This window comes from Zootoca vivipara, chromosome 9 (genome assembly GCF_963506605.1).
Source record: "Zootoca vivipara chromosome 9, rZooViv1.1, whole genome shotgun sequence".
Lineage (NCBI taxonomy): Eukaryota > Metazoa > Chordata > Lepidosauria > Squamata > Lacertidae > Zootoca > Zootoca vivipara.
Genome location: NC_083284.1, coordinates 47205429 through 47224634, shown reverse-complemented (window position 1 = coordinate 47224634; position 19206 = coordinate 47205429). Strand labels below are relative to the sequence as shown.

General features: G+C 40.1%; 1 protein-coding gene across 2 annotated transcripts; it reads left to right on the top strand.

Moving 5' to 3' along the window:
• The first annotated feature begins 194 nt into the window (after positions 1-194).
• Positions 195-19172, top strand: FBXO8 (F-box protein 8). 2 transcript variants are annotated; one of them, XM_060278710.1, is made up of 7 exons: positions 195-430; positions 3770-3897; positions 10953-11289; positions 13035-13161; positions 15336-15454; positions 17269-17465; positions 18240-19172. In XM_060278710.1, exons 3-7 carry the CDS (start codon positions 10961-10963, stop codon positions 18425-18427), a joined length of 960 nt encoding a protein of 319 aa, XP_060134693.1. In that variant the 5' UTR covers positions 195-430; positions 3770-3897; positions 10953-10960; the 3' UTR covers positions 18428-19172. The 2 variants fall into 2 exon arrangements, with proteins under 2 accessions (XP_060134693.1, XP_034969305.1); XM_035113414.2 differs by lacking the exon at positions 3770-3897 and having other exon boundaries at positions 18240-19171.
• The last annotated feature ends 34 nt before the right edge of the window (positions 19173-19206 follow it).

Here is a 19206-nt window from a genome sequence, read left to right as displayed (position 1 = left end):
CCCCCACCCCCGCTGAGGCTGCTAGCCCTATTGGCCCGCCCCGAGAATGTGCTGTGTGGGAGGGAAAGCGCCAATCTTTCGAAATAAAATAAAATAGGTGTATGTTTTATTTTCGACCCCCGTGGAAGCGAATCTGCCGCTGCGAACTCCGCGTCGGTCTCTCTGGGCCAGGAGGGGCCGACGTCACTTCCGGTAATAACATATGCTGCGGCGGCAGCTGCAGCAACAACAACAACCGTTTCGACGCTCTGGGGTGTGTGTGGAAGAGGTGACGACTCATGTTTTTGCGTAGGGACCCGGAAGCCCGTTTCTTCCACCGGCTGCACGAGGCCGCCTGACGACGGTCCCTTCCCCCCGCTGCTTATAAGGCTCGCGCACCCGATTTGAACACGGCTCGTCGCGGCGGCGGTTGGGACTGGAGCTAGCACAGGTAAGGGGAGCCTTGAACGCGACACCGGGGGGAGTGGCATTTGAGGCTAATCGGGGAGGGGGTGGGGCTTTGCCGTCTCTCATCCGTCCCCGGGTTGGGATGCCGTTGGGCAGCATCTCTCTTTGAGCGGGTTTTCATGGCTGGGAAGTTGCCACAGCTGCCTGTGTCCTTCATAGGGTTAAGTTCCTCCACGCATCCCTTCCTTGCACAAGCTCTGGCTCTTCACATCAGAGTGTCACACGCCTGAAATCGCCCTGGGAGTAGTTCATATGTGGTGTAATCTCGCCCCCGGCAGCCCTTCCGGTGCACTTGCATGGAAGAAATTAATAATAATTTTTTTTAAAGCCACCAAACCTGTTTAATAATTTAGGTATTTTGGAACCGAGGAAAGTGATTGTGTAATAGGTAACTTCTGGTTAAGTTAACTTGGGCTACAGTCCTATTGCATACTTTGGTTGGAATAAGTCTCGCTGGATTCAGTAGCAGTTTCTCAATAGACATTAATGTAATTTTGCCATTGGATATGTGCCTCTAGCCAAAGCTGTCTTCCTTTCTGCAGTTCTACTCGTTTTAAATTTTTGCAGTTTGCCTTGAAATCATCAATAAAGGAAAGTTTATAGATGATCTGACTGGTGTTTCTCTCCATACAAGCTTGTGCATGCCAAAACAAGCAAAATCCTAATTGGAGAATTTTTTGCCATTTCTGCTTTAAATCTAGGTCTCCAAATCACCAGTACATTGAATTGTTGGCCTGGCCTATGACATGCCACTTTTCTTTGCCTTCATGCATCATGGGACCCTGTGACTCAGGACTGACCCTGTGCTTAGGCTGGATGAGACAATTGCTTGATGCAGCAGATACCATTATTGGTGTGGTGGTGTGCTTGTCTAGTCGTGTCTAGCCGTCCTCAGCCCTTTGACACTTCCCTATCGGAGATCACTGCTACTGGTGCCACAAAGGCTTTCATGTACCCCCTAAACTTAGCCTGTTGCCTGTTGCCAATGTTGAAGTATGGTTTAACTGCCAGTTGAGCCAGCTTCCAAGTATGGCATGGACAGCACCATCTTGACCTTTGCCTTAGACAGCAATATGTCTTGGGCAGGTTCTGCTATGGTGCCCTGTTATGGTAAGGGTTTAGAGAGGATGCAACTCAGTGGTACAGCACATGCTTTGTGTGCCTAAAGCCCTCAATTTAAGTCCTTGCATTGCTGCATTTAACTTTTTAGGTTTCGAAGATGAGATCTTGGATTGCTATCTTGAGAGTCAGAATGGTCAGAGATAACAATGGATTTCATAGATTGAACCCTACGTTACACACATTACTTGAATGTTGGTTTTCTTTCCTTACACATTAGTGGAGGGTGAGTGTGGCATGTCACTGGCACTTGTTTGGGCGTGGATTAATTATAATATTCTAACATTCATACTTTCTGTATACAACATTGATCTTGCATCAGATGGGATTATAGCAGGGTCCCCAAACTACGGCCCCCGGGCCGGATGCGGCCCAATTGGCCTCCCAATCCGGCCCGCGACGACCCCCGCCGCCCGCTGCCGCCGCCCGCTCTTACGGCGCGCGGCGCAGCGACGATCTTTAAAATCGGCAAAAAATCGCCGAAAATCCTTTGTGCGCATGCGTATGGGCCTCTCCTGACCCAGAAGAGGTCATTTCCGATGCACTTCCGGGTCGGGGGAGGCCCATACGCATGCGCACAAGCGATTTTCGGCGATTTTTTCCCGACCGTGTGCGTGTGCGCATGCGCACGGGCGCGCACTCCCCCGCCCTCCGGCCCGCTGCGCGCGCACTCGCCTACCCTCCAGCCCGCCGTGCGGTAAGTCTGGGGACCCCTGGATTATAGTTACATTTGTCCATGGAAAGGAGTGTGACTTTCGGTGCTGTTCTTTCATCACTTTCTCTGCTCACATCTGTGACATCTGCGGTGCAGTTGAACTGATGTCCGGTCAATGTCTCCTGTGTATGTGTGATGCTGGAGCTGTCCAGTTCCATCAGTGCAAGCTAGCAGCTAATGATTTGCACTTGACAGGAGAACTTGCCTTAGACACTCTCCTTTCCAGCTCCCACATAATTTGAGAGTGGATAGAATGTAGCACTATGTGTGCTTTGTTGTAATTTAGATCTTCAGCCTGCTTAATATGCATAGTTTTGCCTAAAATTAGGGTATTCATTATTTATGCTTTGTGGATTTTACCTTCTGTGGTAGCTTTCATCAGTTTGAAGTGTGATTAGGCACCTGTTCATGTTTGCACCTTGAGAAATGCCATTTAGGCTTTGGTCAGATATTGTTCAGTTAGTCATATAGTTTTAGCATTTATTTAGCTGTTTGTCAGATTTACTCAGGGTGAGATACATAAATTAAACATTCTAAAAATTAGCTAAGCTAAACATTGATAAAATCAGAATCAGATATACCATTAAGATATTATAAATACAGTAGATATATTTTAATGCATAGAAATAGAGTAGCAGCATAAAAATGTATGTTATAGATAAGTATTAGTATCTTCCTTAGCGGAGCTGAATTTATTGTGGTATTTATTCTTGCATTTCAGGTTGAAGAGATAAAACAAATTGACGTATATAACTACCAGCCAACTGCTGTAAAACCAAGAGCTTAAGGCTCTCTGTAGCTTTTCAATGCTAACCTAGGAGTAAACTCTTAATGTGCTCAGTGGGTATTAGTTCTGAGTAGACATACTGTATATTCCTGCGTATAAGACTACTTTTTAACCCAAGAAAATCTTCTCAAAAGTCGGGGGTCGTCTTACATGCTGGGTCGTATTTCTTATATGGCGAGTATATCCCAAACTCTATATTTTAACTGGAAAAGTTGGGGGTCGTCTTATACGCCCAGTCGTCTTATACGCCAGAATATACGGTACATAGGATTGCATGTTAGTGAAGCAAATTTTGAAATGTCCTCTGTTGAAGTTACCTACTGTGTATAGGTTGTGTCTGAAAGGTGTTGCTGCTTTCCCTATGCAAACTTCAGAATAATCCATAATGTTGTTGTTATAGATGGGCAGAGCAATCATGTGGAGATGAAGTGGGGCAGAGAGTCTATGGCAGAGGAACTGCTGCTGCTTATGCCCTGCTGGCTAGGGTGAAAATTGGTGGGGCAGGGCAATTAAAAGAAATTCTGCCATGATCAACGGTTTGCTTATATTTTGCTGCAACTGCCTGTTTGGAAAAAAGAAATAACTACGGTAGTTCAAGGGTTGGCATAGTATGGTGGCCAGTTTGGGGGGATGGAAGGACTTTAGATGAATGGATCCAAGCCCCCACCCTCATATTTCCCCTTTTCGTCCCCCACTGGTAGGAAGGGTGTGGTGGTGAAGAAGTCTCTGGCAGTAGAAAACGTCCTTCTCCGACTCTCCAGCCATGGAGGGGAAGGCTATGGCATTCTGCAGCCCATTGGCTGCCCAGCCTGGCAGCTGAAGGGGAAAGGTGATATTGGCTTTATTAATGTGTGTGGGAGAGTGCTGAAAGACAAATTGCACAAAAACATGTGCTTTTCGTTATTTACATCATGCTCTTTTTTGCTATACTGTATGTTTCTTCCAATGGGCATTGTTTATTACAGGATATGAGGTTTTATCCAAAATGTTCCAGTAGTCAGCTTCTGGAATGTCCATCTCAGGATTATTGCTAAAAATAATTGCTTGGTAGGAAAAAAGCAGAGATAAATCCTTGGAAAAGCTACAGAGAGCCTTAAGCTCTTGGTTTCACAGCAGTCATTGGTTGGCTAGTAGTTATATATGTCAATCTGGTTTATCTCTTCAGCCTGTTCAGTTACTACTTACTATAAAGGAGAACACAACCTATTTTTTTTATAAATATTGTTGACAGGTTTCAGTAGTTACAAATAAATTTTTATTAGAGCCTCTCTTGTGAAATGTTCCTATGTTGTATCTTAATTTTCAGTTAATTTTAAATCTCTTACCCATTTTACAGTCTGATTCTATGCATTTTCACTGAATTTGTCTCCTAGATAAGTATGCATGGTTTGCAGTCTTATAGCATTAGTTGCCCTTGAAAACAGTATATATAGCAATATAGGCTCTTTTCAGTTTGGATAGCTGCTTTACAGTTTGGATTTCACCAAACACTTCACCAAAGCAATGCAACATCTTTATTTAAGTAGGCTTGTATTAATAGATGAAGTGTATGTGGTATTTAAGTTTTGTATGTTTTTGCTTCTTATTGCCTCTGTTCTTGTTGTCTATCTTGAACCTAAGAACAGGTTAATTTATAAATAAAAATGAAATTTTGCTCTATTCTTCAAAGATGAGAAGGATGCTATAAAATTGTACTGAACACTACTGATGGTTGGAATGCAAAACAACTGGCATAATTATTTGTTCTGAAAAGCGGAAGCTTTTGTTCCGCTCGTAGTCATTACAAGTGTATCTGTTGTTCCTAGACTATACACAGCTTGTGATCTGCTGCAGATCAGAACACTGTGTTACAAAAATAAGTCAAAGTGCTTATTTGAGTTATCAGTTGTAAAAAGCATGATTAATAGTAATTAATATTACCATCAGCTGTAAAAAGCTTGATTAATAGTAATTAATATTACCATCAGCTGAAATAGTTTAATTCTTCAATACCAGTTCTGGGCTGCATCAATAGGAGTATAGCATCTAGATCAAGGGAAGTAATATTACCACTGTATTCTGCTCCGCTCAGACCTCACCTGGAGTACTGTGTCCAGTTCTGGGCACAACAGTTCAAGGAGGATACTGAAAAAAAGCTGGAACGTGTCCAGAACCAAAATGGTCAAAGGCCTGGAAATGATGCCTTATGAGGAATGGCTTAGGGAGCTGGGTATGTTTAGCCTGGAGAAGAGAAGGTTAAGGGGTGATATGATAGCCGTGTTCAAATATATAAAAGGATGCCATATAGAGGAGGGAGAAAGGTTGTTTTCTGCTGGTCCAGAGAAGCAGACACGGAGCAATGGATTCAAACTACAAGAAAGAAGATTCCACCTAAACATTAGGAAGAACTTCCTGACAGTAAAAGCTGTTCGGCAGTGGAATTTGCTGCCAAGGAGTGTGGTGGAGTCTCCTCCTTTAGAGGTCTTTAAGCAGAGACTTGACAACCATCTGTCAGGAATGTTTTGATGATGTTTCCTGCTTGGCAGGGGGTTGGACTGGATGGCCCTTGTGGTCTCTTCCAACTCTATGATTCTATGATACCATTCAATGCTTATTTAATGCCAGTCATGTGCTGTGCACTATACTGAAGTGATATAAAACTGTTTTGGATGTAATGACATTGCATAGGGAATAGGAGACTTACCCCCCCCCCCAAGTGCCTTATACCTGGAAGGTGAACAGCCCTCCCTGTATTACATTTTGCCTAATTTTGATTTTTTATATTTAGGGTTAAATGATGTAGGCCGGGCTCTGTTGTTAGCAATGAGATGCAATGAACATTTCATCTATAAAGCCCAAATGATGTAGGAACTGGGTACCTTTAAATGTCTTTGCTGCTGCAGATTGGACATGTTTATGTAAATTACTAGAGCAGTGTTGAGATTCTGGGCTATGTTTCTTCCATCATGAGTTCGCATTTATGGCCTAATTCAGGAGACCTTTGATTTGTTGACCTTCTAAGAATTGTGCAAGACTCGTGGCTGTTTTTTTTTTTTTTAATCTGGCTTTGCTCATTTGTATGTATGATCATGTATGGGCAAGATAAGGCTCTCAGCCTTCACAGTCTCACCACCCATGCAGCCTACACTACTGTTACTGAATTATTTGGTGTGGGGGTTGGTCCAGTTTTGTAGCTTGTGAACCACCTTCTAATTACCGTACTCCTGTGATACGTTGTTGGGATTCTGACCTTTTCTTTGTTGATCTCATTTAATACATGTAAATAAAGTTGATATAATTATTCTACATTAAGTGATTTGGCAAGTTCTATATTGTCACAACATACATTCTTTCTTTAAAAGTTGCTTTTATTCTGTACATGCACCTATGCGCAAGTCAAGAACGGATAACTACTTTTGAGTTTGGGGATTGACCTTGGAAAGCCTGTTCTGCTTGCACAAGGCCCACTAAAATTAGCAGGTTTTATGATGAGAAACTATGAGCTTATACAGCTTTCCTTCAGCTTTTTAGTAAATACATGCTAATATTGAAAAACCTAATGCAGGTGCCTAATTTACAAGGTGACTGAACTAGACTTCAGGGAGGATGTTTTTAATTGCAGTCTAAAACATATGTTGGACATATTTAGGATACAGTCCTTTGCACAACTCTAAGCTACTGTTATGTTATATTGAAATCAACAGGATTTAAGTATTCCGTCTGTATACACAATGCAGCCTCACATGTATTGCCATGACTCCTTTCCCAGTGCAGTTTGTTTATCTAGGCAATGTCATTGCTCCCTTAATGCTAGAGAGAAGTAAAAGAAATTCCAAGTCCTAAACAGCTGTTCTGACGTTGCCTTCAAAGCAGGAACTTGTAAAATATTATTTGGCAAATAATTGTGGAGAACAATTGCCAGAATTCAGCCCCCCCCAAAGTAGAAATTCCTTTCACACAAATAGGGAAGGGGCTGATCTTTCAATGAGCTATCCCTTGCAGCTTTTAAGAGGTGCTGCTTTACCTGACCTACTTCCCAAAAATGTTGCATTTTCATCTATCCCATAAAAGGAAGTGGCAAAGGGTATAAATTTGGAGATATAGATAGTCATAATAAAGTGGACTGTTTGCACTGACATTTTAATGGTTTTCTGAAGTGTCAAAGAAAAGATACCAGTTTGATTTTTTTAAAAGCCATGATCTTTATTCAGAGAGAAGGAAAAAATATTCCAAATATATTTCAGTTTATAATTTCTAGACCACCTGGTGCATGGGATTTTGCCAGCTTTCCTCTCTGCCTTTTAGCCACACAGTTTCCTTTCAGAACAAATCACTAGAGAAAACAATACCCAGCTTTTGAACTAGTTAAAGCACAGTGGTATATCAGGTTACGAACTTAATTCATTCCGGAGGTCCGTTCTTAACCCGAAACCGTTCTTAACCTGAAGCGTGCTTTCGCTAATGGGGCGTCCCGTTGTCTCCAGCGCACGATTTCCATTCTCATCCTGGGGCAAAGTTCTCAACCCGAGGTACTACTTCCGGGTTAGCGGAGTTTGTAACCCGAAGTGTTTGTAACCTGAAGTGTTTTGTAACCCGAGGTACCAGTGTACCTGGTAGCTTCCACACACACCCCACACCACCACCACACTACCCCTACAGCATTGGGACCTACAGTAGTTAACAACTTCTAGAGAGGGGATTTAATCTGTTGCAGCAAATACAACAGATCCTTGTGGCACCTTAAAGGCAAATTTATTACAGCATAAATGGACTCTAGTCCACAAATGTCTTTTTTTTTAAAAATATATTTTTATTAATTTTCCAATTAAAACCAATTATATCACATTCATTATTTCAAATTATACACATATATATATCAATCAAACCGAATGTTATGCCAAATCGTCTAGAAATTTTTTTATTTGGGTTCCCATGCTTCAAGAAATTGGGGATTCCTCGCAACCGTCCACTGCCGTCTTTTTTCTAAAGTTCAAATCGTCCTCCAAGTTCATAATAATCCAGATCTTCCCCTTACAGTCACATAGATGTTTTCCACTTTCAACCGATTGTTTCCCAGCTGCTGAGATAAATATCAAACAAGGTTTCACAAATGTTCTTTCTCCTGTGTGGGTTAATCAGTCCAGCCTCCCCATAAATCTTCTTAGTCTGGAGCTCCCTGTTGCGTCGAAGCAGCGCCATCTTAAAAAGCTCAAATCACTTTCGTTTTCTCTCATAGCCATGAAGATTAACGATCTTTATAAAATTTACAGCTTTTCCAGGCAGAAGACCCAAACATCAAACCATAAACTCTTGGTAAATTAATGGATCTCCTTGCCCTATAGCTGAACTTAGCTTCAGGTCGCTGCTCCAATTCAAAGTGCGTCACAGCTCATAAATCCTCCGAACGCGTCCAGGACTCCTTCCGTCCGACTAGGGGGGGGGGCTTTTCTCATCGGCAACTCCACATCTTTAAAAAATATGCTCAGTAACAACAGTTTATAAAGTTCAACTCACACAGTCTTTTGCTTCTCTTTCACTCCAAACAAGCCAGGACATCGCGTCTGGGAAGGTACGAAGTAACTCATATGAAGAAAAATAAATAAAAAACTCAATTCCCTTATCGCTCCGTCCCCATCAATCCTTCTTCCAGATGATATACAGCCTTTGACTCCTCTCCCTCAGCAGCATAAATTTCTCAGCAGTAAACAGCGCTTCTTCCCCTCCTTCTGAAGTATGTCCATAGATTTAAGCCTAATTATCTTCTTTAACCATGGAAATCCCCGCCATGCAGATTAGCGTCCGGGAGTCCTGGCCCTCGTAAGTGCTTTTCAGCCCAAGCTCCCCCCACTCCATAAACAGTCGGAGTGGGTCTGGGGGCATCGCGGGCCAGCGGCCCCTCTCCGTAACCCCCGGAGAGGGTAGGGGGTTGCCATTTACTCCCCTAGCAACCGCCAAATTCCTCACGAAGGTCAGAGGGATGGAAAACAGGTCCGCCATTCCTGCCGGCGGAAACCGGAACCCCCCACAAATGTCATGTTATAATAAATGTATTGGTCTTCAAGGTATAGCAAGACACTTTGCTTTTAGGGTTAGTCTAGGACAGGCATCCCCAAACTGCGGCCCTCCAGATGTTTTGGCCTACAACTCCCATGATCCCTAGATAACAGGACCAGTGGTTGGGGAAGATGGGAATTGTAGTCCAAAATATCTGGAGGGCTGAAGTTTGGGGATGCCTGGTCTAGGACCTGCCAAGCTGACATTTGTTGACAAATAACTTGCCACATCTTCTACCGTAGTAGGTTCTAATCCTACTACACTTCAAAGCTTTAGATCAGGAGTAATTCTTGAACATGAGCTACGAACATGAGTTTGACCAAGCTGCGGGAGGCAATGGAAGACAGGAGGGCATGGTGTGCTCTGGTCCATGGGGTCACGAAGAGTCAGACACGACTAAACGACAACAAATTCTTGAAAACAGGATACTTTTCTGTGTGCAAAACTTTTTCATTGATGTTACTAGGTTAGATAAACTGGGGTTTTCTTAGTTTCTCTACATCTGTGTTTATAATATGAATTTTATTATGGCCTGAAGAAAAGCTATTGGTGTTTTTAATGAGTTTTTCACACCATCACATTTGAAACTAACATGGCTCACATTGAAGGCACTTACCAAGACTAGCTCTGCAGTTGTGTGTAGAGTGATGCCATTTTCAGCTAACAGTGTCTTGAATTTATTGGGGGGAAGCAGAAATACTTACAACAGCTAGTTCTTAATTTTTGAACCACTGTTCAGTTTTTCTCTTTTCCCACCCTACCCCCTCCCATCGTTGCAAGTAGTGCATGCCATGTTTGACAGGTGTTTTTCTGTCACTGTCCCTACCTCATGCTATGAAAATTTGTTCTGTCTTCAGTTGTGTCATAGCAATGAAAGAGGTACTGAAGGTGTATCTGCTTGTTGAGGAATTTTATGATTGATGGCCCTAATTGCTTCCAAACAGTCCCCGGTCCCCATCAGGAATTCAATCTGCTAGAAAAATAGGCAGCACACTCTATAAACAGTATCAGTAAATATCACAATCACAGCATCAGTGCCTGCTCTCGGAGTTCATTTAAAGATTAAAGATAGGCAGCCCTGTATTGGGAAGGGTTTTTTTTGTTTTGTTTTTTGACGTTTTCTTATGTTTTTATATTTTGCTGGAAGCCATCCAGAATGGCTGAGGAAACCCAGCCAGATGGGCGGGGTATAAATAAATAAATAAATAAATGGTAGTAGGAATAGTAGTAGTTTTGCTGTGTGAAGTTTTGAACCCTGTGGAAGTTTTGTAAATATTAATTTTAAAATATTTTCTGAAGTACCAACCAACCCAATTGTAAAACAGCCTCATGAGTTTTAATAATATTTGTAGCATCAACTTGATGACTGTCTAAAACAGGGATGGGGGGACCTGTGGCCCTCCTGAAATTGCTGGAGAACAATTCCCATCAACCGCATTGGGAATCCAGTCACATAAGGAGGGCCACAGATTCTCTACCCCAATCTGTAACCAAGACAATATATTACAAAAGTTCCTTAATGACCAGCCTTCTCCAACCTAATCCACCAGTGTTTGGGGCTGCAGCTCCTGTCAACCACAGTCAGCATGGCCAGTAGTTAGGATGAATGAAAGTTGTAGTCCAAAACATCTGGAGGGCACCAGGTTGGAGAAGGCTGTTATGGGTTATGTTTGTCATGCCTTTCATTTGTTTTGTAATCCTTTGGGTGAAAATCACTTTAATGCTGTGCACTGTTAGACTTTATTTGCTTGTTCTTACAAATACGGTATGACTATGAAACTGTTGCTTCTGTTGGTTAATGAACTAATCTGGGTGTCTTCTTTTGTTCCTCCCCCCCTTTACAACATGCAGGCTTGCAGATGGGTCAGGGGCTGTGGAGAGTGGCCAGGAACCAGCAGCTGCAACACCAGGGATACGCGGGGCAAAGCTATCTGTCCAGAGAGCATGGTAGAAGGATAGCTGCTAATAACGTTTCAAATGCAAACCATCGGAAACATGCCCAGGGAAGCATTGACATTTACCATCTGTTGAAAACTCGGAAGTCAAAAGAACAAGAAGGGTTCATCAACCTGGAAATGTTGCCTCCTGAACTTAGCTTTACCATTTTGTCATACCTGAATGCAACAGACCTCTGTCTTGCCTCATGTGTTTGGCAGGATCTTGCTAATGATGAGCTTCTTTGGCAAGGGTAAGTTAATGAGAGGTCATGAGCACAGGTTACAACAGTCAATTTAGATCCAGGATTTCTTGTCCAAACCACTTGCTTCTTTAAACAAAACATCAGAAATGAAAAACTACTGTGTAATTGTAATTGTAGCTAATTAACTAGGCTTTTTGAGCCTCCAAATTGCAACTTAAATCCGATAAGGAGAGTACAGAGTGATAGAACCTCGGGAGCAATTAACTTAAGTTTTCAAAGGTGATGGTACTTCAGAAAAGGAGTGTGATCTCAGGTCATGCAGAGGCATTTCAGAAATGGTTAGTGTTCTTGCACGTGCTTCTTACTCTTGTGGAAACTGTAATGGCTCTATTAGAAAACTTGGTACATGATGGTCTAAAGCAGGGATAGGCAAACTCGGCCCTCCAGATGTTTTGGGACTACAACTCCCATCATCCCCAGCTAACAGGACCAGTGGTCAGGGATGATGGGAATTGTAGTCTCAAAACATCTGGAGGGCTGAGTTTGCCTATGCCTGGTCTAAAGATTCTAAAGAGAAACTACTTGTTTGGTGAGAGCATGAAACATAACACTGAACTCATTGTGGCTTCTTCTAGAACTATTCTTCAACATAGCTATCGCAAGTACCATTCAGTTGCTCATGAAAATTCAATTCCTACCCTGGTCTACGTATGGCTTCCTGAATTTGGTAGTGCAAATATTTTTGAGATCAGCACTTTGGGCTGCAAGGTTATCTTAAATGGAAATGACCTGTTTTTGTGTAATGGCATCAGTCAGTAATGTTTCCAGAAGCAGAAAGTTAGCCTTCTCTTCATAATACTCAAAACTACTGCTTGCCTGGCTACAACTTGACTAACTGGTCACAAAAAGGGGAGAGTGGAGAAAATGAGCTTTGTGTATGCCACTTCCCAACATGTGGGTGTGCATTAATAAGATTTTGTACAGGGTAAAGTTTAAAAGCCCTTTGAAAGGTAAAAGGAATGTGTTGACGACCCATGCAACTGGAAATATGTATTGAAAAATAAATTTAATAGTTCAATTGCACCCTAAAGCACCAAGTATATAGTTCTTTACTTATTATATACTGTCTAAAGGATAGGCAGTACTGGGTTGTAATCCTGAATGAAGCATGCAACCACACACTGGATGACATTCCTTCTCTGTGGATTGATAAATTCTCTGAAAGTAAAGCTTCCCTCTCTAAATGCCTGGTAGGTTTATTATTTTTTTAAGGTTCAAGCTTGGGGTCAACTGATGTTTACATTTACTTACCCGGTTAGTCTCTGAAATATTAATGAGACTTTTAGGATGAGAAGGCAAGTACTGGATAGCACCATTCATTAAGCCCCTCATGCTACAGAGGCTTACATGTACTTACAGTTATCTGTTTGACTATTCCTGTGTGAAAATTTAGACATGTATACGGTTGGAAGATTTTTGCGCTGATACTACTTGCGTTGGCAATGATGCAGTACAAAAAAATAAGTCATTTTTCGGTAGTTGTATGAATCCTAGGTATTTAAATAGGTTCACTCATGTTTCTTCAAGCATAATAAAAAGTATCTTTCAGACTACTTAGAGAACTCCCATTAAAGTCTGTGTACTAAGTTATATAACTGAAACATTAAGTGGTACTTTTCAAGTACTACTGCCATATCTGGTGGGCTCTTAGAATCCTGAAATCTTGGACCTGAAAATGAAATAGAGCATAACCTTCTGTTTCCATATTGAACATGCTTTTTCCATTTTTGTAGATTGTGCAAATCCACTTGGGGTCACTGTTCCATATACAATAAGCGTCCGCCTCTGGGATTTTCATTTAGGAAATTGTATATGCAGTTGGATGAAGGCAGCCTCACCTTTAATGCCAATCCAGAAGAGGTGAGTTAAGTTGTGATGACAATAGTAAGTGTTGGTGATAGTTCTGGTGCTCTTGTTGGTTTTTTAACTGCTGGGCAGATCTAAAGTTAGTGGAGCACAGAAGTGCCCACTAGATGTACAATTGAATAATAATAATAATAATAATAATAATAATAATAATAATAATAATAAATTAGAAGCATACTTTTTGGATGTACACTTTGTTGAAATCCATTTGTACTTCCTTAAAGCAATGTTTTAGGATTAAGGTTAACAGAAAGTACGTTATTTTTACTTCGCCTTTGACTTCAGGCTTATGAATAAATGTCTCATTTGTAGAAAAAATGAGAAAATAAATATATGCAGTTGTGCCACAAAACGCTAACACAATCCAGTGTAGTAAAGCTGTTCATTAGTTGGAACTTCAGCTTTGTTATGGAATTTAGAAACAAAGCTTGACTCACAATGATTGTTTTACTTTAACAAAGGACGGAGTTGTCTCTGATCACTTTCTAATGCTGAAACAAACCTTAAATCTAAAGTAGTGGGTTTGATAACTGAGACCTTTGGTTAGCAGGTGGGTTTTGCAGTTGAAATACTCCAAATAAATTAAATACAGTGGGACCTCGACTTACGAGCTACTCGACATCCGACGTTTTCGAGTTACGAGCGGAAAAAGGGGCCGCACGCTTACGATTTTTTCAACATCCGAACGGAAAACCCGTTCGCGGCTAGATGCGGTTTCCTCGACTTACGAATTTTTCGTTTCCAATGCATTCCTATGGGAAACCACTTTTCCTATGGGAGACTCGACTTACGAAGTTTTCGACCTACAAGTGTGCATTCGGAACGGATTAAATTAGTAAGTTGAGGTCCCACTGTACTGTTATGTGTTACATTTATGCATCCTGTGTGAGTTTAGAGCCTTTAATTTCTGATCATGTTCGTTTTCTAATTTTCTGTTTGCTTTTTCTGTCTTGTAAAACTGTTTTGTTTAAATAAATAAATGTTAGGTAATCACCCCCCTGGGCCAACTTAGGTGGGCTGGACCACCAACCTGTCAATCCTCATTATGACATCAGGTGATTGACAAATGAGGGTTTCCCATCCACTTGTCAAAGCTGACCTATGGGCTTGGGGGTGATAAAGATCTGGCCTGCTGGGCCCAAAAGGTTCCTCAGACTTGCACTATAGGACCATCGGCTAATCTGTTCTTGTCAGTAGCAAACTACCGGTAGTTAGGCGTCCTTGCTCCTTTTAGCAAGGACCATCACTGATGAAGTAGCACAAGCTGCTGTTGGGAGTGGGTGCAGTTTCCAGCGGAAGGATACCAGAAGTGCCTTGTGCAAGTGTTATGTTTCATCATATATTTTATAATTTTCATTAAACGTGTGTGAGCGGTTTTCCTCTTTAATCTAAATGATCATGTAGATAGTGTTTAGACTGCAGGCATGGGCAAACTCGGCCCTCCAGATGTTTTGGGACTACAAGTCCCATCATCTCTGACCACTGGTCCTGTTAGCTAGGGATGCTGGGAGTGTCAGTCCCAAAACATCTGGAGGGCCAGGTTTGCCTATGCCTGGTTTAGAGCAAGAATAGCCTAGAAAATTTGATCAATATTTCTGTAATTTGATTATAAAAACTAGACAAATAACATATTTTACGGCTCATGCTGGTCTGGGAGTTTCCTGAAATATATTTTTTAACATTTAGAATATGTTATGTGGTTTCATGACATGTGCAAGGTAAACATGCCTGCATTTTAACATCTTAAAAATTCAAAACCATGCATTCATTTGAATGTGATCTTGTACACAGCAGGACATGAAAATGACTGTTTTAAAGTGAAATGAATGCTAAATAATAAAGGCTGACTAAAATTTCAGCATGATGCCCAGTTAGGAAATGAAGTATGGTTCCACAGCAGTTTTAAATTTCAACTTAGTATGACACACACAATCAAAAAAGAGAGAAGGTGCATGTTGAAGGAAGTATGTTTCCTGCTGCTTTACTACATATAAAATCTCATTCATAACTACACTAATGCATGTTTTATTTGCATATGGATGGCGTATATTGAATGTAGTTCTGAAGATAGAATTTCTTCATCATTATTAGGATTTGTTCCATTCCAAATTCCCCTGTTGAGCACAAAAACCTAATATTGCATTATATAAAACATCTCTTTGTCCCAGGGAGTCAACTATTTCATGTCCAATGGAATACTGGATGATTCACCAAAGGAAATAGCTAAGTTTATCTTCTGTACGAGAACACTAAATTGGAAGAAACTGAGAATCTATCTTGATGAAAGGTAACTTTATTATAAACTGGGAAGCATTGTATTCCCTTTTATTTAGTAGAGTTGTATTTTCTTTTGAAACACTGGAAGAATGGGGCATTAGTAATAAAATACATAGCAATTTAGTGACGGCAAAGCTGAGGATCTTTTTTATTCTTTTTTTGGCACTTTACCAGTGAAATTTACCCAGTAGTGGAAAAATGTGTTGATAGCAAGTTTCTTGCAATAGAAATCTAGCCTTAATTGGAATGATGCTCCTCTGCTCTTCATCAAACACTTCAAATTCTGGAAAGGAAAGTAATTCCTTGGTTAAAATCTTATTCAAGTTGCATCTGACACCCTCTTGCCCCAGTTATAGAATCATGTCTTTAGCCATGTTAGGTTGAAACTAGTAAGCGCTACTTGCTATAGTGCTTGAGCAAATTCAGATGTTCTTGATATTATTTAAAAAATATACTATCCATATATGGTATGGAGGATTTCCTAGGAATATATATATATATATATTACATGCTCAAGACTATCTCTGGGTTGCTGCCCTGGGACAGCTGTCTAACTTGCAGAAGGTATTCCAGAGCTGTTTTCTTGACTGCTAACTTTGGTATTTATCGGCTCACTATGTATGTCTGGAATTGTGGTCTCCGCTGATGATTATATTATTATTATTATTATTATTATTATTATTATTATTATTATTTTTTAACAACAACAACGGTCAAAGTTGTGATTCCGTTTAAAACATATCAGGAGAAAAAGTGAGAGCCCCTCACTTCTATTGAGTCCATGAAAGTACATGTATTCTACAAAATGTTTCCACCCTAATAAATCTATTCCTGTTAAGGTACCACAACACTGTTGATCTATCCAGGGAGTTTTCTTTTGAACTGAAGCACAGGGTAAAGCAATGAAAGGATAAAAAGAGCCAAGCAGATGTAGGAGTAGGAAAAAGGAACATGTAAATAGGCCCTTAGAAAGAGAAAAAGCAAAGTGTACAACAGAAGAAACCCAAAAATGTTCCATATACAAAAACCCATTAACAAATGTCAGAAAGGATATCAAAGTGATCTGAGGATGAAATGAATTTTAGAGTTTTAGAGACCACTCATTTTGGTAAAAACCTGGACTGTATTTGGAGGCTGTAACTAACGTATAGCAGAGGTGCCTGTTGTGACCTGCTTCCTGTATACCTCTTCCATCATGTGATCTCTTCCTTTTATCCGACATTCTCCATTGTAAATGTGTTCATATGAAATGTATTCTTGTTTAACATTATCTGTAGTTGGCTTTTTTATTTGTCAGTTGATGGCTCAGGTGTTTGAAATATTAAGGTTTCAGTTTTGTACATGCATACCTGGGATGTAAGCTCCTTGGAAATTGTCTTCCTAGGATTAGGTTCTAAATTGTATTGGAAATATTTTGATACATACAGACTTGCAATGCAATATATTTTTGTCATTCTATATCCACAGAAAGAAAGTAACTATACATATTGCAACACCCTTTAACGTGCTACCAATGGACAGGAATCATAATACTTTGGTGTAAATATATGTTAGGTTGAACTGTATACCGTTTGTTCTGGTTTATAGATCTTCCCTTATTAAGTCTTGATGAAATGAAGGTTTTAGAAAGGAAAAGTAACCCTCCCCCCCAGATTCTTATGGGTACAGTTCTATACACACCTGGGGGTAGGTTCCATTGAATTCCCTGGGACTTAGATCTGAGTAGACTAATGTTCATAGGTTTCGCTGATAAGTTTCAAATATGTGTCTTGCTTAATGTTCACTTGTCTTAAAAGGCTTTTCTTTTTCCTTTCTTTTAATTAGGCGAGATGTTTTAGATGACCTTGTGACATTACACAACTTCAGAAATCAGTTCTTGCCAAATGCACTAAGAGAGTTTTTCAAGCACATTCATGCCCCTGAGGAGCGTGGTGAATATCTTGAGACTCTTATTACAAAGTTCTCACACAGATTTTGTGCTTGTAACCCTGATTTGATGAGAGAACTTGGCCTTAGCCCAGGTAAGAAGAAATGGCCTGCAGTTTAGATGGTGTGGAATGTTGTTTTGTAGTATTAATCAAGTCCTAAGAAATACGCAAATGTTTCTTTTTGGGTCTTGCATGATTTAAGAGCTCTGAATCTGCATATCCTTATGGCTTAGTAATGCATTAATGGAGTTTATTTCCCAGTAAATATATTTACTGTAACCCAACACAGGCTTATGTTCCTTTTAAGGTCAGATTGGTTTTAGTGTGATTTGAGCACCAGTAACTTAACTACACAGTGGATTGTTCCAGGTAGATAGACACTTCTAGTAATCATTGTGTACAGCATTTCAGGTATAGAGTCATAGTCTCTGTGCTCCATTCCTTTACCTGTGTTTGTTTCTTCTTTAACTCAAGAATATTGATGCATCATAGGTGAAGAGACAGGACTATTTGGGAATTGGAAGCCCAGTTATAGAACACCCTCTCCAGAAAGATACATGTAGCAAAAAAGAAGCCCACCAGACAAAGCCCTCTTTTTTTCCACCCAGCCCTTTAAAAACACTTATGATAATAAAAAATGTTTTAAGTACTCTTAGTTGATCCAAACAGTCGTGCTTGGATTTATTTATTTTATTTCATAAAATTTAATTATGTTGACTGTTTAAAAAAACAAAACCCAAGAAAAACATTGGCAGGGCCATGCCCTAAAAAACATTTGTTTAAAAAAATGTTATTGTTAAAAGTTTTTGTGTTTTCTTAAAATGTTATCTGTTCAAAGTCATGACTTTTTCTTCCCTTTCCCCTCAGATGCTGTCTATGTACTATGCTACTCTTTGATTCTGCTTTCCATTGATCTTACTAGTCCTCATGTGAAAAACAAAATGTCAAAGAGAGAATTTATCCGAAATACACGCCGCGCTGCTCAGAACATTAGTGAAGATTTCGTTGGGCACCTTTATGACAATATCTACCTTATAGGCCATGTGGCTGCCTAAAAAGCACAATTTGCTAGGACTTAGAATTTATAGTTTAAAAGGAATTGGATCTTCAATGAGATTTGGGTTTTGTTTTGTTTTGTTGGTAGATATGGAGGTTATATTAGTGCTGGTCATTCTAACCTCCGTCTGCAATCAAAAATGGACATGAACAACTTTTTTTTAGCAATTTACCATGGGAACTGAAGAATTTTGGATTTTCTAAAAATTTTGCTTACAGTTTGCACAAAAATTACCATTAGTTTGACATGTTACAATTTCTGAATGTTAAACTGACATGATTTTAAACTGACAAGATGGTGGACTTACGCAGTAGATTTGCTTGAACACTTTAACCAGTTTGTTTTTTAAACACCATGTAATGTGTACATATTTAAAGAGATTTATAACCATAATTATTTTATTGTAAAATATTTTAACTAAAAAATTTCCTGTCTCTAGACTAGACTATGTCTTTTTGTATTTATTTATTTCTTTACTTTGTGAGGCTGCTCTGGTTCATTTTGCTGTTGCCTCTGTTTAATAGCATTTGGTGTGCACATTCTTCAAAAGCTAATTTAAAGACACAAAGCATTTTAGATTTTAAACTGCCATTTACAGCCACCGGCCTAGCATAACTGGATAGTATCTGGCTGCCTTTGTGCCTCAGTGTTTAGTGCCTTAAAACATGGGGCATTTTTTGTAGCTATGGCTCCTCAGGGTTGGGTGCCTTCATAGCGGCTGCCCAGTAGTAATAATAATAATAATAATAATAATAATAATAATAATAATAATAATAA